Genomic DNA, 24,990 nt, shown 5'->3' on the forward strand with positions numbered 1-24,990 from the left:
AGAAAAAACAATTGAATTTAAATCTTCTGAGTATTTTTTATTCGACAAGGGAGAAGGAAAAAAAGAAGGAAAGTGAAACTAGAAAAAACATGGAGCTGTTGAATTAGTCAAAGTAAACTAGTGTTAATTAGGTCTGCTTTATTTGCTTCTGTTTATAAATCCTATTTATTAGGATATTGCAGTTTGTTTCATTTGCCTCAAGTAGAGTAACACGTTTATAGGAGTGGAAAACGTGGGAAGTTTTCTTTTCTGTTCTGTTTTTATGTAAGGTTATATAAGCCAATTTCTGATTGGATAAAGGTGTGGGTTTTGCAAAACTTCAATTCTAGTTTTCTGTTCCTAATATTCAACAAATCTGGTATCAGAGCTCCATCACAGGGGCCTGATAAGAAAAGAAAGAGAGTGAAAGAGTTATGGCTACATAAAGCAATTCTGTGCAACCTGCAATTCCTAAGTTTGATGGCCATTATGATCATTGGTCTATGCTTATGGAAAACTTCCTTCGATCCAAAGAATATTGGACTTTAGTTGTGAATGGAATACCTACTGCATCCAATGGAGGAGAGTTGACTGAGGCTGAACACAAACTGATTGAGGAGCATAAATTAAAGGATCTCAAAGTCAAGAATTACTTGTTTCAAGCCATAGATAGGACAATTTTGGAAACTATCTTTGTCAAGGATACATCAAAGTAGATTTGGGACTCTATGAAGCAAAAGTATCATGGATCAACAAGGGTGAAGCGGGCACAGATGCAAGCATTGAGAAGAGAGTTTGAGGTTCTGCAAATGAAGGAAGGAGAAGGAGTAGACGATTACTTTGCTCGTACTCTAACCATTGCTAATAAGATGAAGATACATGGTGAGAAGATGGATCAAGTGGTTATCATAGAGAAAATTTTAAGGTCTAGGACCTCAAATTTTGAATATGTCGTTTGTTCAGTGGAAAAAACAAATGATTTGGACACTCTAACAATTGATGAGCTACAGAGCAGCCTCTTAGTCTATGAGCAAAGAATGAAAGAGCATGGAGGTGATGAACAAGCTCTCAAAATTTCTTATGATGACAAGTTTGGAGGTAGAGGAAGAGGAAGAGGATCATTTAGAGGTCGAGGTAGAAGAAGACAAACATTCAACAAAGCAATTGTGGAGTGTTACAAGTGCCATAAACTAGAACATTTTCAATATGAATGTCCTAGTTAGGAAAAGAATGCAAACTATGCTGAAGTGAAGGGAGAAGAAGAAGAAGAGACGTTGCTAATGTCTCATATGGAACTTCAAGATTCTATAAAGAAGGATGTGTGGTTTCTTGATTCAGGTTGTAGTAACCATATGTGTGGGAACAAGAAATGGTTCTCACACATTGATGGAAGTTTTAGATAATCTGTAAAGCTTGGGAATAATTCTAAGATGGCAGTCACTGGAAAAGGAAGCATTAGATTGGAGGTTAGTGGGATAAAACATGTGATCATAGATGTATTTTACATACCAGAGTTGAAAAATAACCTGCTTGGCATTGAGCAACTTCAAGAAAAAGGTCTAACTGTCTTGATCAAGGGAGGAAAGTGTAAATTGTATCATCCAAAGAAAGGCCTAATCATGGAGATAAGAATGTCTGTGAACAGAATGTTTGTGCTTTCAGCCACAATGTTGCCTAGTGATTCTACCTGCTTTCAAACTACTTTAGAAGATGAGTCATACTTATGGCACTGCAGGTATGGTCATATTAATTTCAACAGCTTAAAAGCATTGCAAAACAAGAAGATGGTGAATGAGTTACCTACACTTAAGACTCCTAGCGAGCTATGTACAGACTGCCTAGTGGGGAAGCAACATCTAACACTATTACAAAGACAAGTTCATGGATGGCTTGCAAAAGGCTTCAGCTTGTCCATGCAGATATTTATGGGCCAATCAAACCAGATTCAAACTCTAAAAAACGGTATTTGATTAGTTTCATTGATGATTTTAGCAGAAAAATTTGGATTTATTTCTTATGTGAAAAATCAGAAGCATTTGGGGTGTTTAAGATTTTTAAGCAGCATGTTGAAAAGGAATCTGGTGATTTCATAAAATGCTTGCGCACAGACAGGGGTGGTGAATTTACTTCTTTGGAGTTTAATAATTTTTGTAGGGAGAATGGAATTAAAAGGCAATTGACAACAGCGTATACCACTCCACAAAATGGGGTGGCTGAGCGAAATGATCGAGCTATAATGAATATGGTTCGAAGTATGTTGTCTGAAAAAGAAGTGCCTAAGGTGTTTTGGCAAGAAGCTGTAAATTGGAGTGTGCATGTGTTGAATCGAAGTCCAACCATGGCAGTGAAGGATGTCACCCCAGAAGAAGCGTGGAGTAGTGTCAAACCTACAATAGGCTATTTTCGAGTGTTTGAATGTGTTGCACATGTACACATTCCAGACAAGAAGAGAATAAAATTAGATGATAAGAGCTTTCAATGTGTATTGTTGGGGGTGAGTGAAGAATCAAAGGCCTATAGGCTTTATGATCTTGCATCTAAAGGCATTGTTGTTAGCAGGGATGTAGTATTTGAGGAGAATTTGAGCTGGAATTGGGGAAGAAAAATAGAAGTAGTGAAGCTTGATGTTTTAGAATGGGGAGATGAAAATGAACAAAATGAATTTGATATAGGCAATGAAGAGGAGAATGGTGAGCATGATGAAGAAGATGGAGCCACTTTATCCTCAAGTGAGTCTTTAGGTCAAAGTCCACCAAGCTCAAATAAAGGGAGGAGCAGAAGGCCTCCAGTTTGGATGGAAGATTATATCACTGGAGAGGGGTTAGATTTATTTGAAGAAGATGTTGACAACTTTGTCATGTTTGTTGCTGCTAATCCTATAACATTTCAAGAGGCTGTGAAAAGCATAAAGTGGAGAGAAGCTATGAATTTAGAAATAAAATCTATTGAAAAAAAAATGAGACATGGGAGCTAACCACTCTACCTCTTGGAGCTAAGAAAATTGGTGTGAAATGGGTGTTTAAAACAAAGCTTAATGAACATGGTGCGGTGGACAAATGCAAAGCACGACTTGTGGCTAAGGGATATGCACAAGAACATGGAATTGATTATAATTAGGTGTTTGCCCCAGTTGCAAGATGGGACACAATCAGGATGGTGATTGTCCATGCAACACAAAAGGGTTGGAATATTTTTCAACTAGATGTAAAGAGTGCTTTCTTGCATGGTGAGTTGTTAGAGGATATTTTTGTGGAGCAACCACAAGGTTATGAGAGGAGAGGAGAAGAGTATAAAGTCTACAAGCTCAAGAATGCATTATATGGTCTTAAACAAGCTCCAAGGGCATGGTACAGCAGCATTGAATCTTATTTTATGAAGCAAGGGTTTGAAAAATGTAGCTTTGAGCATACACTCTTTATCAAGTCTGAAATTGGAGGAAATCTTCTTGTTGTCAGTTTTATTGTTGATGACCTTATATTTACTGGCAATGATTTGGAGATGTTTGATAATTTTAAAAAATCTATGATGCTAGAATTTGAAATGAGTGATCTTGGCAGAATGAAGTATTTTCTAGGAGTTGAAGTCTTACAAAATGAAGAAGGGATCTATATCAGCCAAAAGGAGTATGCTCAGGATGTGCTAGAAAATTTTGGAATGGGAAAGAGCAATTCAGTCAATAATCCTATTGTATCAGGTTCTAAATTGATGAAAGATGAGATGGGAGTTAAGGTTGATAATATTGCCTTCAAGCAAATGGTTGGAAGTCTTATGTACTTAACTGTGACAAGGCCTGATCTGATGTTTGTTATTAGTTTGATCATCAGATTTATGGGAAGACCCACTGAATTACATTGGCAAGCTGCAAAAAGAGTTCTTAGATATGTGAATGGCACTGTGAATTTAGGAATTTTGTATAAGAGGGGTGGAAATGAGAATTTGCTTGGTTACACTGATAGTGACTATGCTGGTGATTTAGATGATCGTAAAAGCACTTCTGGATATGTGTTCTTGCTAGGAAGTGGAGTTGTATCATGGTCTTCAAAGAAACAATCAATTGTAACTTTATCCACTACTGAGGCAGAGTTTGTAGCTGCTGCCTCATGTGCTTGCCAAAGAATTTGGATGATAAGAGTACTAGAGAGGCTTGGTCATGTTCAAGAAAAGAGTACCAAATTGTTTTGTGACAATAGCTCAACCATTAAGCTGTCAAAGAATCTGGTGCTGCATGGGAGGAGTAAACATATTGATGTAAGGTTCCATTTCCTTTGAGATCTTACTAAAGATGGTGTGGTTGAGCTTATTCACTGTTTTTCAGAAAATCAAGTTGCATATATTATGACCAAACCCCTAAAGCTTGATACATTCTTGAAGCTCAGAGAACAGCTTGGTATTTGTACAATACCAGAAGTAAACTGTTTGCAGTCTGCAAATCAGTTTAAGGGAGGAAATTGTTGAATTAGTCAAAGTAAACTAGTGTTACTTAGGTCTGCTTTATTTGCTTCTGTTTGTAAATCCTATTTATTAGGATATTGTAGTTTGTTTCATTTGCCTCAAGTAGAGTAACACGTTTATAGGAGTGGAAAATGTAGGAAGTTTTTTTTTCTGTTATGTTTTTATGTAAGGCTATATAAGTCAGTTTCTGATTGAATAAAGGTGTGGGTTTTGCAGAACTTCAATTCTAGTTTTCTGTTCCTAATATTCAACAGGAGCTAATAAAATAAATCTCTAAGGTAGAAGACAAAGTTCTAATTTTTACATAGAAAGTAAATAAATAAAAATGGTACATCGACGGAAAATATTATGTGAATTCTTCTTCTTCTTCGCACAAAACATAATAGAGAGAGAAAGAGAAGAAGAAGAGAGAGAGAATTTGCAGATTTGAACGAGGTTGAAGAGATTAGAGCTAAATTAAATTAGTGTTTCGTGAATGAATGAGAAGTGAAGGAGAGTGTGAGTGAATGAATGAGAAGCGGGGGTGAGTTTTTCTGTTAAGTGAAGGTGAAGGAATGAATGAGGGGAGGGTGAAAGTGAAAGAGATGGTATGAAACCCTTGGTTTCCGGTGGGAGAAGAAGATGAAAAAATGAGAAAGAAAATAAAAAATATAAAAATGAGGGACACGTGTCATTGGATAATTGGTGTAAGGAGAAGAGTTTTCTCCTCACACCATAAGATACATTATTCCCTAAGAAAAAGTATGAAAATGCTTATTGTTAGCTTTAAGAGAAACAAACAAAACAAAACAAAAAATATCAAATTATTATTTTGTGTATTTGAAGAACATACAAGGTAGAATTAGAAGTTTTTAGAATTGATGTTTTTAGTTTCCTGGTTTAAAGTGGAACCAACTACACCACTACATCTTAACATATTCATTAAAACTTCTTTTATGGGCTGGTGAGTCGGCGAGGTGGACCACACTTTTAGTCCAGCCCTAAAAGAAAGTCTATATTAACACGTTCCTTTCTTCTATTCACTTTTTTTGCTTCGTTCACAACTCTTCTTCCTTCTTATTCTCACTCTCTTCTAGATCCTTCTATTCTCTTCTTCTGCAACCATGATTACAGGTATGCACATCTTCTCTTCCCTCGTTTCTCAATAAACGACAATTCGTTTTTTTCATTTTAATTTCCATTCATTTCATGCCGTTTTTGTAAATTTCTGCCTCGTATTTGAAATAATCGCGATGTGACGGTTGTAAATTAGGGTTCGAGTGTTCCTGTGTTTGTTCACTGTGGTAAAAGAAAGAAAAAGTTGTTATTAGTAAAATTTAACTGAATGTAGGGATTGAACTTAGATTACATTTTTTGGCTTGTGTTTTGAATAATTTGGTGATTTAGTTGTGCTAGTTTGGCTTTGTTTTTCAAGTTGCATGGTTCGTTACTCTTTAAGAAGTTAATGTTCTTGATGTGTTTGAAATTTGGAAAGTAGAGTTGTAGCTAGCTGCATTTAGCTTGTTTTGAAGTCTAACTATCTTTTATTATTTATATTAGGTCCCGTTTGTTCATGATTAGAAAGGGATTTTCAAATATTCTAAAAAAATTATTTTGGTTGTATAGTTTTTATGTAAATCAGACGTGGTTTTGCTTTACCTACAATTATAGAAGTTTGTTTTTAAAGCTCTTCTCTTTTGGAGGAGTATTTTTTTATTCTTATTTTCCTAATAGCTGAAAAATATAGCTTCTCATAAAAGCTGAACTTCAGCCTTTTTTTGGTTGGCTTTTTCTTTAGTATTAACCAAACAAACATGTGAATTTTAGAAGTGTTTTTCTTCTAATAAACCCTGTTTTGTTTGAAGTGGTTTAAACAAACAGGACCCTAGTTTTATATCTATTGCGGACTGTTATTGATTTCTAAGGATGACTGTGGGGGTCCCAGATTTTCTATAATATTTGAATACCATTTTGATACTAATGGGATTGTTGCCTTGTCAATTGGTAATTTGTGATGTTATTATGTTTAATACATCTGATTCCATTACTTACTACTGCATTGTATCTTTCTCTGCAGTGAGCATAAAATGGCAAAAGGAGCTTTTCAAAGGCGTTGAACTTGATATGACCCAACCCCCGTATGTTTTTAAGTGCCAATTGTTTGATCTGACAGGGGTACCTCCAGAAAGACAAAAGATTATGGTCAAAGGTGGTCTGTTAAAGGTAATCATTTGAATTGGAAATTTTTACTTGTTAATATAAGTTGACCCGAGTCACCGTCGGTCTTATAAAAGATATCACTGAGTATATTAATATGTTATATATTGGAATGAAGTTGTTTTATAACTCTTTTTGCCTCATTTCCTCTTTTCTTGTAATCCAGGATGACGCAGATTGGTCTACATTAGGAGTGAAAGCGGTCAGTGATGCTTGTGTGTTTTTAGTACTATTCTAAAGTGTGACATACATCCTTATATTGAAGTGATCTGCATAGTCTCTTTTTGCAGGGTCAAAAGCTAATGATGATGGGAACAGCAGATGAAATTGTGAAATCTCCAGAGAAGGGAACTGTTTTTGTTGAAGATCTTCCTGAAGAAGAGCAAGTAATTGCTGTTGTAAGTTCCAATTTTCCCTCCATATATACTTACATTACTTCATGATCTGCAGAATATTTGTGATCGGATAACAAGGGAGCTCTAAATTAACATGCATGGTTCACAAGTTCAAGTTTCTTAACTGATGCATAATCTTTCCTTGATCTTGATGATATCAGCCAGTTATACTTGAAAGTGAAAATTAGTTTTTCACTTGTTTAAAATTTCTAAGCTTTCCAATTACCTTGATCTTGATTTTGAGGAACAGATTGTCAATGCCTTTTGTCTCCTCATACTTATTTCTTCTATTGACTATCATCTATAGGCCCTGGTCACTTGACTAACTTTTCCTTCTATACACACTCCTTTCCTTCGGGTAGCATTGGGAGGGGGATGAGACACCTAAGCTTCTCAAAATTTTATGCTCTTAGTTTTTGAACCTTGAAGTGACGCGTGGCATTGGCCGTGAAAATGCTGTTCTTGCAGTTCTTCACATTGCTACTTGTTCTGAGGAAGTGGTTACCTTGATCTATTTTCTTTGCCATCTGACTGTGCTTTCTTTATAGTTAGGTTATCTTAACTGGAGATATTCTAGTGTTAGATTTTTACATATTCAGTGAGTCTAGTTGCTGTCAGCTACATGACTTAACATTTGTTGACATTCATAGAGTAAATATGCATTTGGCTTTCTAAAGATATCTGTGGTACTGCATTGGTCTTTTAAATACATGAAATTGGTTTTCTAAAGATATACACGACATCAAATTAATCTCTCAATGTCACCTTTTTTTGGTCCATGAAGTATGAAACTGATGGTGTTAATTGTCATCAAATGACCAATGTGATGTTGTTGATAAATTGAGGACCAGTTTGATGTTGCAAACATCATGGGAAATATTTAGTCCCAAATTTTATTTATATCCTAACAATATCTAATACTATCAGGTGGGCATTATTGTTGCTGTCCATTTTCTTTGTATTTTCTACTTGTGCCTCCCACCTTGTATTGCTGTTGTAAGTTCCAATTTTCCCTCCATATATACTTACATTACTTCATGATCTGCAGAATATTTGTGATCGGATAACAAGGGAGCTCTAAATTAACATGCATGGTTCACAAGTTCAAGTTTCTTAACTGATGCATAATCTTTCCTTGATCTTGATGATATCAGCCAGTTATACTTGAAAGTGAAAATTAGTTTTTCACTTGTTTAAAATTTCTAAGCTTTCCAATTACCTTGATCTTGATTTTGAGGAACAGATTGTCAATGCCTTTTGTCTCCTCATACTTATTTCTTCTATTGACTATCATCTATAGGCCCTGGTCACTTGACTAACTTTTCCTTCTATACACACTCCTTTCCTTCGGGTAGCATTGGGAGGGGGATGAGACACCTAAGCTTCTCAAAATTTTATGCTCTTAGTTTTTGAACCTTGAAGTGACGCGTGGCATTGGCCGTGAAAATGCTGTTCTTGCAGTTCTTCACATTGCTACTTGTTCTGAGGAAGTGGTTACCTTGATCTATTTTCTTTGCCATCTGACTGTGCTTTCTTTATAGTTAGGTTATCTTAACTGGAGATATTCTAGTGTTAGATTTTTACATATTCAGTGAGTCTAGTTGCTGTCAGCTACATGACTTAACATTTGTTGACATTCATAGAGTAAATATGCATTTGGCTTTCTAAAGATATCTGTGGTACTGCATTGGTCTTTTAAATACATGAAATTGGTTTTCTAAAGATATACACGACATCAAATTAATCTCTCAATGTCACCTTTTTTTGGTCCATGAAGTATGAAACTGATGGTGTTAATTGTCATCAAATGACCAATGTGATGTTGTTGATAAATTGAGGACCAGTTTGATGTTGCAAACATCATGGGAAATATTTAGTCCCAAATTTTATTTATATCCTAACAATATCTAATACTATCAGGTGGGCATTATTGTTGCTGTCCATTTTCTTTGTATTTTCTACTTGTGCCTCCCACCTTGTGGGATAACGGCTTGGTCGTTGTCGTTGTTTCTACTTGTGCTTGGCTGAGTAATACAATATTTTTATGTTTTAACATCTGATTTTTTCTCTTTCCTCTGGGGGTGGATGGGATCTATATGATGGTTTGATTATTGTAGGGACATACTGCAGGCCTTTTCAATTTGGGAAATACCTGTTATATGAACTCAACATTGCAATGCCTCCATTCCGTGCCAGAGTTAAAGTCAGCTCTGATTAAGTGAGAACTTTATGGTAACAAAAATTGACATTTTATTTGTAGCATTTGTGGCTGATAAATGATGAACAATATGTGAACTTTCTTTGGATCAGGTATTCACATTCAGGACGAAGCAACGATGTCGATCAGACTTCCCATATGTTGACCATTGCTACCCGTGATTTATTCAATGAGCTTGATAAAAGTGTCAAGGCTGTAGCTCCAATGCAATTTTGGATGGTAGATTATCTAACTTTGTTATATAACTATTTTGCTGCATTTCTTATTTATTTTGTTAATTTATATCTTGACATTATATGATAAGGTTTTGAGAAGACTACCTTTTCAACTTGGAAATGTCGTAGTAGTACAATAGTATTCGGTAGATTATCAGTGAATTCTGGTTCAAAATTTTGATTTTAGGATTCAAGTTGGAAATAAAATATCATTTACAACAAAAATCATCTTGTGCTACTTTATTTTTTTTATGAATCCTTTTGAATTTGACTTATGTTTATTTAGATATCCTTTTGACAATGTCTTAGGAGTTAGGAATATCATATTTTTGGAACTTGGCATCTGTGAATATGGTGTATTTTGTGCTGGATTGATTTCTGCTGTGTTTGGTGTAGAATATAATTGTTAGATATCTCAATAGAGTAATGTCACAAACTTTGCTTGCATTCTTTTAATATATTTATGTTTAACTACTCAGTTTGCTTCATGGGAAGAAAATTGTGGTATGTGTTTTCTTGAAGAGAATAACGTATCTCCTCATATCAGGAGATAATTTATCTCCTCCAGCCAGTAAAAGTATGACATGTGTTATTTTGTTTAGTATTAGAAATACTTTTGTAAAAAATGATTAAATACGACACATGTCATGATTTTAGTGTTTGGAGGAGATAACTTACCTCCCTATACTAGGAGATACTTTATTCTCTTTCTTGAATTGGCCATATATATATTTATAATTTTTTAAAAACTTAAATGGATACTTAGGTCACTCTAGTAAACATGATTTTTGCTTATTATCAGTTCTTATGGCTGGAAGTCTTCTAATAGGATCTGCCTTGATAGTGGCCTTATATACCCTGTGTTAGTCTGTTGGCTATCAGCTACCTCTGTTGGTGGTACTTAGCATATCTTGTTCCATTTGTTAAAGCATATTCTCAATTCTCAATCCTCAATCACCCGGCGGTTCTTTTCTGCAGTGAATGTATATGACAGTTCTTCGTTACAATATTTGTTCGTTGTTGTGGCCAACATATTCATGATCTACTTTTGAAATCACCGTCTGAAGTGGACCATTTTCGCTATTAGATTGTGATATTAGAAATGCATTGATATTATGCTCTGCAACTTCTATTTTGCTGCTTTTATGTCATTTTAGCTGGTCAAATTATCCTCTATCATTGTACATTGAAAGTTTTCCCTTTTCATAATAGTTTAACAATTGGTTCTTTTCTGATTCCTGTCGTAATGTTGGGCCTGGGTTGGAGAAATGAGGATGTCCTGATTTTTTATTAAAATTTTCAGGTGTTGCGGAAAAAGTATCCTCAATTTGGCCAGCTGCATAATGGAGTGTTCATGCAACAGGTTCATAAGTGGCATATCACTTTGTGGAATTTGTCTTACTGCATAATTAATGTGTATACTTAGTAAATTTGTCATTTCTAATAGGACGCTGAAGAATGTTGGGCACAACTACTATACACACTTTCTCAGTCTCTCAGATCCCCTGGATCTAGGTAACTTTCTTCTTTTCACAGTAATATATGTTATTGGTCCTGTATGCCAATGACACCCAGATTCCAGAAGTGCTTCAGAAGCATAGCGTGGTCTGTTGAGTGGGATCTCTGCTAAGATAGTGGATGTATTAAAAAACTTTTTTTGTAAAGTACACCTAATTAATAGCTACAAAAGTTTATTATGAACAATAAAGTGTCATCATGGTTTACATGAAAAATAAAATAACATCTAAAAAAAATAAAAATACAAAGTAAAAGGTCTTTGTGCCTGGAAGATATAAATACAACGGAAAAGAAAATTGCATGCAAAACAGAGGAAGCTGCAATTGGGCGAGCTTTCTAGAAATGGGGTGGCTTGGCTGGAAAAGGGGTCAGCTTGGGCAGAGATAGGGTAAGCTCGGTCGAAGAATGTGTGGGCTGCTGGGGTTTTGTCAGAAAATAGATGGTTGCAAAATAAAACATGTACAAATTTGGTGCTATTGATTACTTTTTTTATTATTTAGAAAAATGTTGCAGATTTTAATTGAATTATTGAACAGTTGGTGTCTATTTTCTTCATGTCTGGCCAAAGTAGTGTAAAATGCAATTTCAAAGTGTTCTACTCTGCTTTACAATTTCTTCTGATTGTATAATGTTTATTTAAAGTCACTTCTTTATGCCCTGTATTTATTTCAATCTAACATTTATGTTATTTTTCAGTGAAAATCTTGATGATGCAGTGAAAGCTCTTTTTGGTATAGAACTAAGTAGCAGGTACAATTAGACTAATTCCACAACTATTGGCCACTAATGTGCAATAAGCTAATTGCATTCATAAAAGTTTCTGTACTTACTGTCAAATTTATTACTTCAATCTTTATGGTGGCCATGTTTCAATATATATTGACCAGTGTTTTATAACTATTTTATGATTCCTATCCTAATGTATGTTTCATGTTTGAAAAGGCTCTTGTGCATAACAAATGCTCCATGAGCTTTTATCCTTCTATGTACTTGGTCAGTGAATTTTTAAATTGGCAGGGTTCATTGCCAAGAGAGTAGTGAAGAAAGCTCAGAAACAGAATCTGTTTATTCACTTAAATGCCATATATCGCACGAGGTGAATCATTTGCATGAAGGACTAAAACATGTAAGTGCTATAAATTTATTACAAATATGAACAATACTGTATATATTGTTTCGTAAGGATGCTATATTCTCCTTGCTAGCCTAAAAGGTTATTTTTGTTTGTTTTATTTGACTAGCTTTTTTATCCTTTAAACTTCACTACTTAGATCTGTTTCTCTTTTGTCTCCTACTTTCTTCCGTCATCATTTCCCACTATGCTTTTGACCAGGCTATGCAATTCTGTGATTGCATCAGTGGAAGTGCAATAGTACGGTGGATTGCTGAAAATTATTTGAACTGCATAATTTAATCACTTTTTTCTATGATTCTGTTTACAACTTCCTAATGAGGAAACAATGGTATAGCCTCACCTTGGTTGTTTTGGCTGTGGGGAGACAATTATAAGAAGCCCTAGTAATGAGACTAGAGTCCAATACTTAGAAGTAAAGGAAGACCAACGGTTTATGAAGTTGTTACTGATGCTGAATGGTCATGGGGTCTTGGTTTTTGTGCAAAATTAATCACTTCAACTTCTCTTGCACTCTTACCTGTACACATCTTTTCTCAGTTTGATGTAGAGGTCTTAGGTTTGGTTCAAATATGTACACACAAAAAACAAATGGAAATGAAATTTGCAAGTAAGGAATTCTTGGTAAAAATATTTTTTCTTTTATGAATAATTAATCATTTAACTGGGTGTCTTTGTCCAAGTTGTGGTTAATATGTTATATGTCTTGATGACTTGAGTAATTATTGGGTGGTTAATTGTTACTAGAATTTGAAATATTTTTACCTCCTTTTTTTTAAATTCTCCCAAAAGATTAACGCCACTTGGAAAATTTAAACTTAGTGTGGCATAATTGATTTCTAGCAAATGAACAAAGCTTGATGTGGAGCCTCTCCCCAAGTGTAGTGTGTACAGATCAGGGAGTGCTAAATTTCCTAGTTGAAATCTACAGGGTTTCCTACCCCAGTTGTCTAATGACATAACTATGGGTTTAATATTTTGACCTTTTTGTAGTTTTTCCTCATGACGAGTAATTCATCCTTTTAAGAACTTTTTACCAAGTTAGCTGACTTTTGTAGGGGTTAAAATCAGAGTTGGAGAAAGCTTCTCCTGCTTTGGGCCGTAGTGCTATATTCTTGAAGGAATCATGCATCAATGCCCTGCCAAGGTTGATATTCTCTTTTTGGCTGTCATCTTTGTTTTAGTATTAATAATTTAGGGTTTTCTGTAGTCTATACCATGTGATGATTTTGGAGTGTACAGTTTAGAACTGCAAAATTTTAAGCCACCTTTGATAATATAACTTCCACAAAAGGTGTTCTTCTGAGAAAACGTTAATAAATCTTAGTTGGTACTGGTAGAGCATTTAAAATCTTGATTATGTCAATGTTTTAATTTGATGCTCAGCTATGAAGTCGAAGTCCAAAAACTTAATCTGCTAACACATACCACTCAAGAATCATTTGCAGCAATGCAAAGGCCCAGTTTATTTTGTGCTTAAATAGAATTATTATGAATGGAAATGACAAGGATTTACCACTATGGCTTTGATACCCATATCAAGAGCCAAATCAACACAATAGTTATTTTTATTTGTACCAAGGACAATATGTGGAATACAATTTATTGTTTTTTCTTCCTCCCTCCCAAAAAATGTGTGCTGATGCACAAATATGAAGACAATCCATGATAGTAAAGTACCAATTTTTATAAGGTCTTATTTAAATGGTGTAGGTCACGTGGCCTGTGTGCATAGTTAAGTTTTTGTTTGTAGATTGAATCTGCCAAGATCTTTCAGTTTGTTGTGAAAAAAAGTGAGCATCAGTCTTGTTTGGGTTGTTTATCTTAGTCACTATGATTTAGTGTGGTTACCGTTAAGTAACAAAGCTTAGTTATGAATCCCCAGTTTATCTTTTATGATATTACTAATTTAAGCTTCACATCTTATAAATTATACGAAATAGTTCTGAAGATTTTATGATATTAGTTGAGTTTCGAGTTTTGATGAAATTGAATCACCAAATAGAACTATTTAGTCCTGTGGTTGTTTAGATGAAGTCGCTACCTTTTTACCCCTTGATACTTGCCACTTTGTTGAGTTTCATTTATTCCTTGTTAATTGCTCTTTGTTGGGTTCAATTCTGATAGTGGTTTCAATTATTTCCTCCTCAAGGTACTTGACTGTTCAGTTTGTTCGATTTTTTTGGAAAAGGGAATCCAATCAAAAGGCCAAGATCTTGCGGGTAATGTTCAGCTCATTATCTTTCCATTTTCTTGTTTTTGGATGAGGCTGGGGTGTGAATGATTTTCCTGAGTAATACTCACCTTTTTTACAATGTATTTATTACCATGCTTGCTTATCTCAGAAAGTGGGTTATCCTCTGGTCTTGGATGTTTATGATTTTTGTTCTGATGATCTTCGTAAAAAGTTGGAATCTCCTAGACAGGTATCCACTCTGCTTTGACATTTGAATGTTTCTGACAAAAAGATGCTTCCTAAGTAGAATGGGTGGTAACTGTGGTCTATTTTCTGATTTTGGACATTGTAACATACAGATCCTAAGAAACGAGGAAGGCAAGAAGTTTGGTCTGAAAGTCACTGAGAAAAGCTCTGTTGACAAGGAAAGTGATGCACAAATGGCTGATGCTGAGGTGAGAAAACAACTCAACTTACATTTGGTTTGATATGCAGGAATGTAGATTCCAGTCTTTGATTTCCATGTTTGTTTGCAAAATATGTATGGATTCTATGGAATAGTAATTTGGTCCCATTCTTCGTTTTACAGAATTGTAGTGGAGTATGGAAATCCTATTCCCTCTTAGATGCTCGGTATGGGATTTCGTGCTCCATGGAATGAAATTTAATTTTTTGTCAGTAAGCATATCCTTGTTAATACTTATAATAAGACATCTATTACTCATTAAATTTGTGTACACTTCAATCTTATCACAACACCCCTCTGTTTTTTGGGCGTTCACTTTATATAGACCTCTGTCTTTGTTTTATTTTAATATTTTTATAATACTTTCTACCTATGTATCTCTCACTAGTTAAGCCTGTGTTTGGTTGAGAAGAAAAGGGATAGAAAATAAGAGAGAAAACACAAGTTATGAACTCTTTTCTCGTTAGGTTGGAGTAGAACATGGAAGAGAAAGAAAAAATTGTGCTCATCCCATCTTAAAAGTTCTCTCCAAAAGGAGAACACAAAAATCAAGGCATATATTTGACTGCTTTCCGATCATATCCCCTAACTTTTCCTATCTAGCCATCTATTTTTAAATTTTACGGACATTTATGTCTTTTAACAAAATTAGTATTTTCTCTTTTCACTTTTCTTTCCAACCAAGCAAGCGGAGAGAGAACTCATTTATTTCTCTCCATCCTCTTTCCTTTTCTCTCACACCAAACATAAAAAATCACTCATTTTCTCACCTTATCTCTCTTCATCTTCTCTCCCCTCAATTTTGTCCTTTCAATTTCTTTCCTAATCCTACTTAAAAGACAATTATTTAGGAACGGAGGGACTATATTTTTAATAATTTTTTAAGCACTTATTTGTTACGGTTCTACATTATTTCAAACAATACATTATCATGTTATAGTCATTAATACACAATTATAAATTTATAGTTGTAATTTTTATTCCTTTACACATAAAAATACAATTTCATGAACATAAGTATTTTGCTATATTTGCAATTTTAACATAGTAGCCATCTTGTAATGTGCAACAACATTATAACAGATTTGGGGTTGGCCACTCATATCTGGGATTTACTACTTTGATTTAATCAACTGACCCTAAGATTTGATTTCTCATAAAGCCATTCCATTCCTAAAACTGTAAAAGTTTGAGTTGGGAATGGTCTTTCTCTAAAAAGCCCTTGGCATATTGCATATACCACAGCTATCACCATGTGCTTATAAGAATAATCACTTAAAATTTATATGCTCCTTTGATTTAGGGATCATCAAATGGAGGAGGGGAGCCATCAGTAGCTCCAATGGAAGAAGGTAACACCAGCAATATTCATCTACGGAATTTTCTCCATTGCAAATCCTCTTTCTACTTTTTACTCATTTGTTTTTGTTTGTAGGTGAAAAGGAAACACAGATGACTGGAATTTATGATTTGGTTGCTGTGTTGACCCATAAGGGTCGAAGTGCTGATTCGGGACATTATGTTGGTTGGGTCAAGCAAGAAAATGGTTGGTTCGCTGAAACAAATTTGTTATCAGTATTACCTTACCATCTATTCTGGTCTTCTCGAAGTAATCTAATATTTATTTTGTTGTTAACAGGGAAATGGATAGAGTATGATGATGACAATCCCAAACCAAGAGTAGAAGATGACATCACTAAACTATCTGGAGGAGGTGAGGATGAAACTTATTTTATTATAAAATAAAATTGTGAAAATGGATAATATGATTTTTTTTGTTACCACTTTTTTTCAATTGAGCCTAGTTATGATATGAGATAAAAAAATTGACACTGAGTTGAAGAAGATCTGCTTATGAGTATACATCATTTTTCTTTTCTCTCAAAGGAACTAGCCATTACATCATATTTTTAGTTTGATAAATAGCAAATTTAGTCCTCCATGTCACAGTTGGGTCCTTGAAAGATTTGTGGCACCAATTGGACCTAAAAGTTTAAAAGTTCCACCACTTGGTGTAACATTAACTCCATGAGAGATTGAATGTCACTACTTAAGTCCTAGACAGACCAATAGTGTGACTTTTCAAAACTTTCTGAGACTTAATTAGTAGAAAAAATCTTTCAGGATGAAACTATGACATTCATATTTGGAGGGCTGAATTGATGATTTCTTCTTAGTTTTTATTGTTAGGAAATCATAAGGGCATGCATAATTTTTCTCCCTTCTAATTTGTGCACGTGATGGTTAATTAATTAAAAAAATTGTCAACTTTGTCTCTAGGTGATTGGCATATGGCTTATATAATCATGTACAAGGCTCGGGTTGTATCTGTCTAATTTCTAGAAAGAGCACATTTTGTGTATCTACCAGAGATTTGAGGATTCTTAAAAAGATTTGTTTATGGGTCATTGTATTTTACCTTTGAGGCTTGATGCATGTTAGTTATATTTTATTTGTTAAATTTAGCTATTATATTTTATATATTTTAATGGCTGGTTTATAAATATTTGAATTGAAGATTGATGTCCAAGAGGCACTTGAATATCATTTATATTTACTATGATAGAGCATAGTCTAATTTTTGTAAATGAAACTTAGGAAAATCTTCTTGATGAAGGTCTACCAAAAAACGAAAACAGGTACACAGGGCAAAATATTTGTTCAATACTTTATTATAATGGCTGAATTTGGAATATGGTACTTTTTCATTTGGGCTCAATTTGTTAACATTTTAAAATTAATTTGCAACTTGTAAGCCAGCTTAATTTTTATTTTCAGAAAACAAACAAGTAATTATGATTGTTATGGATGTCTTGTGTCAAATTATTAATGGGTTGAAAGATTGAAAGAACATTTTATATCAAGAAACACAACCTTGCAAGTCTTAATTACCTTTTCATGTTAGGGTTTCTTCTCTATGCCCTAGGCTCGCCCATAGCTTTCTCTTCAAAATCTTATTTTCACCTTTTCTCAAAATACTAAATTTCATTTCAGTCTTGTTTTTACTCTGTAGTATACGTTATTAATTCTATAAATGTACGTATTTTTACTCAAGGTTTTTACAATCGATGATTTTTCAAGTTTACTTCAACCTCGGTTTGAAATGTTTGTATTTTTTATAATAATACGTCAGCACTATAATGCTTATAAATTATAACTACGATGGGGTATTATGCTCAAGATAATAACTTTATTTGACTTCACATATGATTATAAAACTAACCAAATAAAGTTATACATATACAATATGCACATATAAAACAATATCGTATAACAACCTTCCATGATTAAGTCATAAAAATGTCAAACCTGAACCAATTTTATCTGTTTTTGAATGTAAAAATGAAAGGAAAACAAAAGTTAAGCTAATAATAATAAAGAAATAAACATTAGAAAAACAGTACAAAAATAAAATAAAATATAATGTTGAGAATATTAATCAGTAAGTTATTTCACAAAATATAAATAGTCATAAAAGAATCTAATCTGAATTCACTTAAAAGAGATCAAAATATTAAAATATGATAAATATATTTGTTATATTTTTACTGTAAAAATAAATATTTTTCTTTAGCTATTCTATGCAGTCACATATTTACATTTGGATTTTGTATCAAATTCCTTTTTAATTCTTTACCATGATCCACATGTTAAATGCGCTCATAGGAGGAAAAATAGAACATAAGATATGATAGATTAGATTGACTTATCCTATAGGTTCATCTTATCATATAATATCTTAAGATATGATTTCCTTTTTATATTAGGATCTTATACAATATCTTAAGGTATGATCTCTTTTTTATATTAGAATCTTATACAATATCTTAAGAAATGATTTCTTTTTATAAATCTTGTTGCGTTATCCTCCAATTAAGTTGGGATACTATAAATTATGCTATGTATCTTGGTTGTAACTAGAACTTCTTCTCTCAGTTGCCGTGAATAGCAAGAAAGAAAGAAAGAAAGAAAGAAAGAGTGATTTGTGAGATTAACTAAGCAATGGATTTCATATCCAATTTACCTGAACCAATTCTTCATCATATCATGTCAATGCTTCCTGACAAAGATGCTGCAGGAACATGTGTTTTATCCAAAGCATGGAATCATACACATTCTACATTCCCCATCTTGGTTTTTAATGAATCCAGGTATGTCAAATATCATGACAAATACAACGTGGATAGGGAAAATCTTCCAACCAAAAGAAAACAATTCTATGATTATGTGGACAATACATTGTTATGGTTCCATATTCAAGGTTTATCTATACAGCAACTCAAGCTTTGGCTTAATTTCAATGATAGGGTCATTAAGTCTGCAATAATTCATCATATCGATTATTGGATTGAACTTGCCATGGAATGTAATGTACAAGTTCTAGACCTTACGTTGTATGGAGTCGCTAATCTTCATCCGAATAGTGTAAGATATTGCATGCCTTGGAGTGTTGCTCTATTGAGATCACTAGTTAAGTTATGCTTGGATGGATGTATCTCACTAGACGAAGAATTCTTGATATTTCCAATAGAGTTTTCTTCGTTGAAAGTATTAAGTCTTGTTCGTGTTCATTTCGGAGATAAACGGGTTTTTCAAAATCTTTTGTCAAGTTGTCCTTGTATTGAATATATAAATTTGTCTTCGTGTGTTGGGATTGATTCTGTATGCATACAAGGTCTTTCTAAGCTCAAGGAAGTTAAGATTTCCGGGAATATTATGGGGATCGAAATTGATGCACCAACTCTACAAAGTTTTCATTTTAGTCGTGGCAGGGTAGATATACATAACACAATCAAAATCAATAAGTGCGTGAATTTAAAAGAACTATCTTTGATATGTTTCAACATCACTCACCAATGGTTTCTTCAGCATTGTCATTTATTCAGTTCCATTCAGACCTTAGAATTGAAGTTTTGCACTATGCCTCACAGGGTAAATGTTTCTTTTCCACAACTCAAAATCATAAAGTTGCAAAACTGTGATACATTAGGAAATGCTTATATTGATGCTGCAAGATTATATAAGTGCAGCTTCATTTATAGCAGTGCTAGTAACATGTTACCTATGGTATCATTTGTGAATTGTTCAACTCAATTGGAGATTAGTGTTAAACTTTGTATACACGGCTACGCCGGTGCTTTCGATTACTGCAAGTTGAAGGAATTTTTCCTAGAGTTACAATGCAGAAATGTTTCTGCAATCATATCCTTATGGAATATTGAAGGAGATGTAAGTGCTTACCATAGAAACAACATCATATTGAATTTCATTTTGAACTTGTTTTATTGATTTTGTAATTTACTTTGGATTCTATAGTTTGTGCTGCAGGAAAATGAACTGCATGATTTCTCAATCCAACCACCACTACTGAAGCACTTACATCTATATTTTCTATGTGAAAAAGATGTCAGTTTTTCTCTTGTAACTAGTTTGCTTTGGAGCTGTCACCCTTCCATTATTTCTTGTAGGTTAAGCAATAGAAAACTCATCAAGGTATGTGATTGTGCTAACGTTTCTTTATTTGATTTTCTGGAGGAATTGTTTTAGGGTTTGTTTGTGAGTTGAGTTTTGGAAGAAAAATAAGGGAGAAAAAAGACTTTGGAGTCATCTCACTGGTGTATTTCATGGCTCATAAGTCTTCCATTTCTCTTCTTTCCCCTCCAAAACTCAACTCGCAAATAGACTCTTTGTCAGCTATCATAACATAAAGTTCACATTCAATTCAAAATGCTTTTTTTCCCCTCAAAGTAAGTATGTTTATTTTCCGAAGAGGTTCTAACTCTCTTTTTCTTTCTCAAATTGTCTAAAACAACAGGTTCTTTGTGAGGCTATAATGAATGGAAAAGAGTGTTCTTGCAGTTCAAGGCATATCAAATGTTGGTGGCATGATTTGAAGGATGTTAAAATCACATGCTCTTCAGGAACTGATGGAAATTGTTTTGATTGTAAAACATTTTTAGAGGCATTGCCAACTCTTACTAGGGGAGATGCTTGCTTTAAGTTTGAATGACTAGAAGAGGTTCAATAATGGTTCCTTATGCATGGAACCATGTTGAATTTTTTGTGCTTGTTAGATTTGATGGGGTTACACTACTTATTGCCCCACCTAATATTGTAATTTCTTTTGGATTGTTGAAACCAAATATTTGTTAATTTTTGATTGATTTTCATCATGGTCAATGCAATTTATTTTGTAGTTGAGTTAGGAAACTAAACTTTAAAATGGCATATAAAGAGTGTAGATGTATGTAGCTTTACTTTTGCATATAGAAAGACTATTTCCATGATTTGAACCCGTAATCTTATTATCACTAAGCAACAACTTTATTGTTGCGCCAAACTTACATTCTAACAAACTGGACTTTAAATAAATAAATAAATAAATAAATAAATAGGAGACTTTTCCTCCTTGTACAAATCCTGCAATAGAATCACTATAATTTAAGCAGCTTCTCTAACAAACCAAGTATGGTCTTTAATAAAATAAGTTAGTAGAGTAATAGTATTTCAAATGAGTAATAAAGCTACAAAGCTGTGTTACTAGAAGCTTTAAAGAGGGTTAATTCCATAAAAGGTAATATATAGAAATCATGATAGATCAAATTCAAGGTTCACTCCCAACTCACCCAATTTTTCAGCTATTCATAACTAGACTTTGCACAAAGTGGCATCACCTATCAATATATTACTTACACTTAACAAATATTTTCTTATGTCTACCAAGACTTGAGTACTTTCATTGCTTTGCCTAAGGTATAAACACTGCTTGTAACACCAACCTTAGGAAGAGCAAACTTTTGGGTACACAAATATTATCAAACTTAAATAAAAAGATCGATCCAATGCATGAGACTCCTACTTAGTGAAGTCTGAGAAGGATACATAGTCTTTTCCCTTGCAAGCGGAGAGACTGTTTTTGGATTTGAACTCATAACTAAGCAACAATCTTACCATTATGCAAAGTTCACCCTCTAAAAAGTCTGAGAAATGTGAATAATCTGAAACATTCAAAATAAAGTGAAATATCATGAGAACAATTGAAACAACCCCCAAGTAACCACCAATGTTTCAAAATTGGTGGTAGGTAATAGAGCATCGTATAGTGGCCAAAAAATGTAACTTTGCAAATGAGAAAACATTTTCCAAAAAGGATAGCTAAAATATTTAATCAATTAATGAGTAATCCAATCAATATTATACTAGATTTTGGCTAATACTTGTATAAAAAATCTGCTCTAGATTCAATGTCCTGCACATCTAAATGGTAGAGAGGAATAACTCAAAATTTCTGCAAAATAGAGAAAACATATGATTAATCATGTGACTTAAAGGGAGATAGCTGATATCTAACTAACATGCTCCAATCAGCATTCCTTCAATAATACAACTCAGAAATCCAGCCCTTTTTTCCTTCAAATTCCGAGAACTTCGGGCGCTATTTTTAAAAGAGGAACCAAAGAATTAGGTGCAAATTTTCTTGCAAATAAGAAACAAAGAGAAGAAGGCTGGCTATTATAAAGACAAGTCTGATTTTGCAAAATTTTGTTGAAGAATTGCTCTTTGATGTCATCCTTCCCAAAGGTAGCTGGATGAGCACCACCCCGAGACCAGTCCACATAAGTGAGGCTCCGATTTGCCAAAAGATGAGGACTATTTATTGTTAACATTGTTTGGAAATAGTGCTCATCGACATAGCATTTGTGAGGAATGCAGAATTCTTTGAGCTTAGGATAATAAGTAGTGTCTTCAACTATCCTAACTGCAAGTTCTCGGTTAATTTCGAACCATTGAGATCCCTTACGCCAGTCAGTAAGGTTAATCTCAGGTGCCATGTTTTCATCGTAGCGTCCTCTGCCATAAGGGCCAGGTTCATCAATTGCACCGAGAAAGCTATACTGTGACCGTGATATGTATTGGTAGACGATGCTGAAGTTCTGGAGAGGAATGCAGGACTCGGAGAGGAGGATGAACCATTCATTTGAGATATCAAGCAATGCATTAGCCAAGAGTCTTCTCTCAGCATCACACATGCTCATCATTCCCCACTCTGCCACCTGCGAATGAAGACAGAAACTTGGTAAAATCTTCAAAATCTGGATTAGTCCTTATACCATACTCATCCACATAAAAGAAATGTTATCTTTAATTGCTAAATATTATAGATTTCTTCAGAATCACAAATGAAACAGCAACAACATCATAATGACGAATGAATTCCCCCAATTGAAGAAAGTTATCCAAGGGAAAATGAACACTTCTATAGTAGTCACTAGTCAGTAGATCTTATAAGGATAGAGATAATAATAATGCCATAAGAAAACTCTATTAAATAGGCCAAAGCAAAGAGAACTCCCCTTTTACCAAGATATAATTCGTATATGAAGAATATTATCTACACTCCGCAGACCCCAATAGGTGGAAGCCTCATGCACTGGGCCACCCATTTTAAATTGTATCTCATTCAACAACTCTTAGATCAACATGTTGGACAATAGTTATCACTATATATTTGACATAAAAAGCATGATAAGTGTATAAGTCTCTTACATTGAAATTTGTTATTTAACTGAATATATGACAGAAAAGACTGGGATCTAACCATCATTTAATATGACTGTAACTTAGCACTCATCATAAAAATTCATAGAAAATAACAGTGGATAGGATGAAAAATCAATAAATTACGGGTATCACTATGCCTCAAAATGTCGAACTTTGACGACTGACATGGCAAAGCATACAGACAAGATAGTGTCACTTTCTTGGTGGATACATATCATATATCACCTATTGCCATGAATCATATCGAAAATTTAAATAAACTAAATCTAGATTATACCTGGCTTGGTATCTGCCTCTCATAAAACACCGATGATGGCGAAAAATCAGCAGTGTAAGATGGCAGTGAATGAACATAGATGGAATAAAGCCCTTCATGCCCTTCAAAGAATTTCTCCCAGAGTGGCGCCATTGGCAAGGGTCCCTTCGTCAAGAACATGAAAGCTATCTTAGGAACTCTCGTAAAAGGATAACTCTTGATCCTAGGAACAAAAGAAGCCCTCCAAAATAGTTCAATGTCATTCATGGTATGCATCAAAATGGATGCAGGCCAAATCCAACTTCCAATGGTAGCATCTGGCTGCTGAAAGCAAGGCATAAATGTAGACTGTACCAAAGCCATATTGTTAATACCGAAATGCCGAATCATATACATACTAAGAATTGAAGCACCAATGCCAATAACCAAAAAGAGCAAGAAGAATTGTAAAAGTCTAGAAGGGAAGGGCCTAGAGGGACTAGTCCTTAAAGTGGTAGCAAGATCCTTCCCTTCTTCCAACCTAGACTGCATTTTTTTCTCCTTTTCTTTTCCTCTATTCTATTACATTCCAAGCAATTCTAGGATCTTACAACTCCTATGCTTTCACACATAATTCAAATCTAAAAATCTCACCTTTCATGACAAAACCATATCAAAACAATAGTAACACACTATTCTACAACATGGAGTATCCTTCAATTATTGGAAAAATCAACCACAACCCATATGAGAAAAACAGATAATCTACCCATAGATTGAACACTTATGATATGTTTTATTGACAAAAATCAAAACTTTCCTATCCTACTTTTCTGGGCACTGGAAAAAAAAAGCAGAGAACTTTGTTACCCAATAGTTGCCATGTTGTGGAGTTAGATAGAGTTATATAAAAAAATACGTTTAGGGAAGAAAGTGGAGGGATGGTTCTCATTCACACTTTTCAGCTTTGTTCATGAATTGTGGCAGATTTGAATGGAAGTAGGAGGAGTTTTGTTTGGTTATGCTCTCTGCATTTTTCATTCATTACTCTGCATAAGAACGTGTAAGAGGTATGATAATGGTGATGAGTATGTCAGGAAAAACACACTTTGGAAATCATAAAAACATGGAATTTGTGGAAAATATAACCTCTTCTTATGAATGTTTTCCCATCCCAAATTGGGTATGTGTTTAAGTATATGAGTATTTAATCATATTTAACTAATTAATATAAATGAACCATTTACGGAATTGTAAAAATAACTTAAAATGATTAATAGTACGTATCTATTAAACTATGTTCTAAACATAGATGAAATAGTTTTTTCTTCTTCTCTTTCTTTTTCTCTAGATTGCATTTTGATTCATCATTTTCCAATGATTTTGGTGTTTTCGCTTCTCTAAAGTAAAATCATGACAGAAAAACTTGTCTGAAGTATTTTTTTT

At 34.0% G+C, this 24,990-nt stretch overlaps 3 protein-coding genes across 4 annotated transcripts; 2 read left to right on the forward strand and 1 right to left on the reverse strand.

Moving 5' to 3' along the window:
* On the forward strand, positions 5,412 to 17,170 carry LOC109333696 (ubiquitin carboxyl-terminal hydrolase 6-like). The gene is made up of 18 exons (XM_019569250.1): positions 5,412 to 5,544; positions 6,488 to 6,633; positions 6,794 to 6,829; positions 6,918 to 7,025; positions 9,140 to 9,240; positions 9,333 to 9,459; positions 10,759 to 10,818; positions 10,903 to 10,970; positions 11,670 to 11,723; positions 11,991 to 12,099; positions 13,164 to 13,252; positions 14,258 to 14,327; positions 14,451 to 14,531; positions 14,641 to 14,736; positions 16,051 to 16,099; positions 16,183 to 16,293; positions 16,387 to 16,461; positions 17,028 to 17,170. The coding sequence occupies exons 1-18, from the start codon at positions 5,535 to 5,537 to the stop codon at positions 17,081 to 17,083; spliced, it is 1,446 nt and encodes a 481-aa protein (XP_019424795.1). The 5' UTR covers positions 5,412 to 5,534; the 3' UTR covers positions 17,084 to 17,170.
* LOC109328767 (putative F-box protein At3g58860) lies at positions 18,616 to 20,428 on the forward strand. The gene is made up of 2 exons (XM_019562382.1): positions 18,616 to 19,976; positions 20,064 to 20,428. Exons 1-2 carry the CDS (start codon positions 18,750 to 18,752, stop codon positions 20,292 to 20,294), a joined length of 1,458 nt encoding a protein of 485 aa, XP_019417927.1. The 5' UTR covers positions 18,616 to 18,749; the 3' UTR covers positions 20,295 to 20,428.
* Positions 21,954 to 24,698, reverse strand: LOC109333705. 2 transcript variants are annotated; one of them, XM_019569270.1, is made up of 4 exons: positions 23,883 to 24,698; positions 23,587 to 23,849; positions 22,092 to 22,801; positions 21,954 to 22,060 (listed from the first exon to the last, which is right to left on the reverse strand). In XM_019569270.1, the coding sequence occupies exons 1-3, from the start codon at positions 24,094 to 24,096 to the stop codon at positions 22,160 to 22,162; spliced, it is 1,119 nt and encodes a 372-aa protein (XP_019424815.1). In that variant the 5' UTR covers positions 24,097 to 24,698; the 3' UTR covers positions 21,954 to 22,060; positions 22,092 to 22,159. The 2 variants fall into 2 exon arrangements, with proteins under 2 accessions (XP_019424815.1, XP_019424806.1); XM_019569261.1 differs by having other exon boundaries at positions 23,587 to 24,698.

This window comes from Lupinus angustifolius, chromosome LG02, assembly GCF_001865875.1.
Source record: "Lupinus angustifolius cultivar Tanjil chromosome LG02, LupAngTanjil_v1.0, whole genome shotgun sequence".
NCBI classification, from domain to species: domain Eukaryota; kingdom Viridiplantae; phylum Streptophyta; class Magnoliopsida; order Fabales; family Fabaceae; genus Lupinus; species Lupinus angustifolius.

Bases quoted from the DNA above. Each gene is read 5' to 3' on its own strand.
- LOC109328767 (XM_019562382.1), top strand. From the start codon at position 18,750: ATGGATTTCATATCCAATTTACCTGAACCAATTCTTCATCATATCATG. The intron at 19,977-20,063 runs GTAAGTGCTTAC...TGGATTCTATAG, and splicing joins TATGGAATATTGAAGGAGAT to TTTGTGCTGCAGGAAAATGA.
- LOC109333696 (XM_019569250.1), top strand. The intron at 11,724-11,990 runs GTACAATTAGAC...TTAAATTGGCAG, and splicing joins GGTATAGAACTAAGTAGCAG to GGTTCATTGCCAAGAGAGTA. The intron at 16,294-16,386 runs GTTGGTTCGCTG...TGTTGTTAACAG, and splicing joins TTGGGTCAAGCAAGAAAATG to GGAAATGGATAGAGTATGAT.
- LOC109333705 (XM_019569261.1), bottom strand. From the start codon at position 24,096: ATGCAGTCTAGGTTGGAAGAAGGGAAGGATCTTGCTACCACTTTAAGG. The intron at 22,802-23,586 runs GTATAATCTAGA...CTTCATTCGCAG, and splicing joins AGAGGCAGATACCAAGCCAG to GTGGCAGAGTGGGGAATGAT.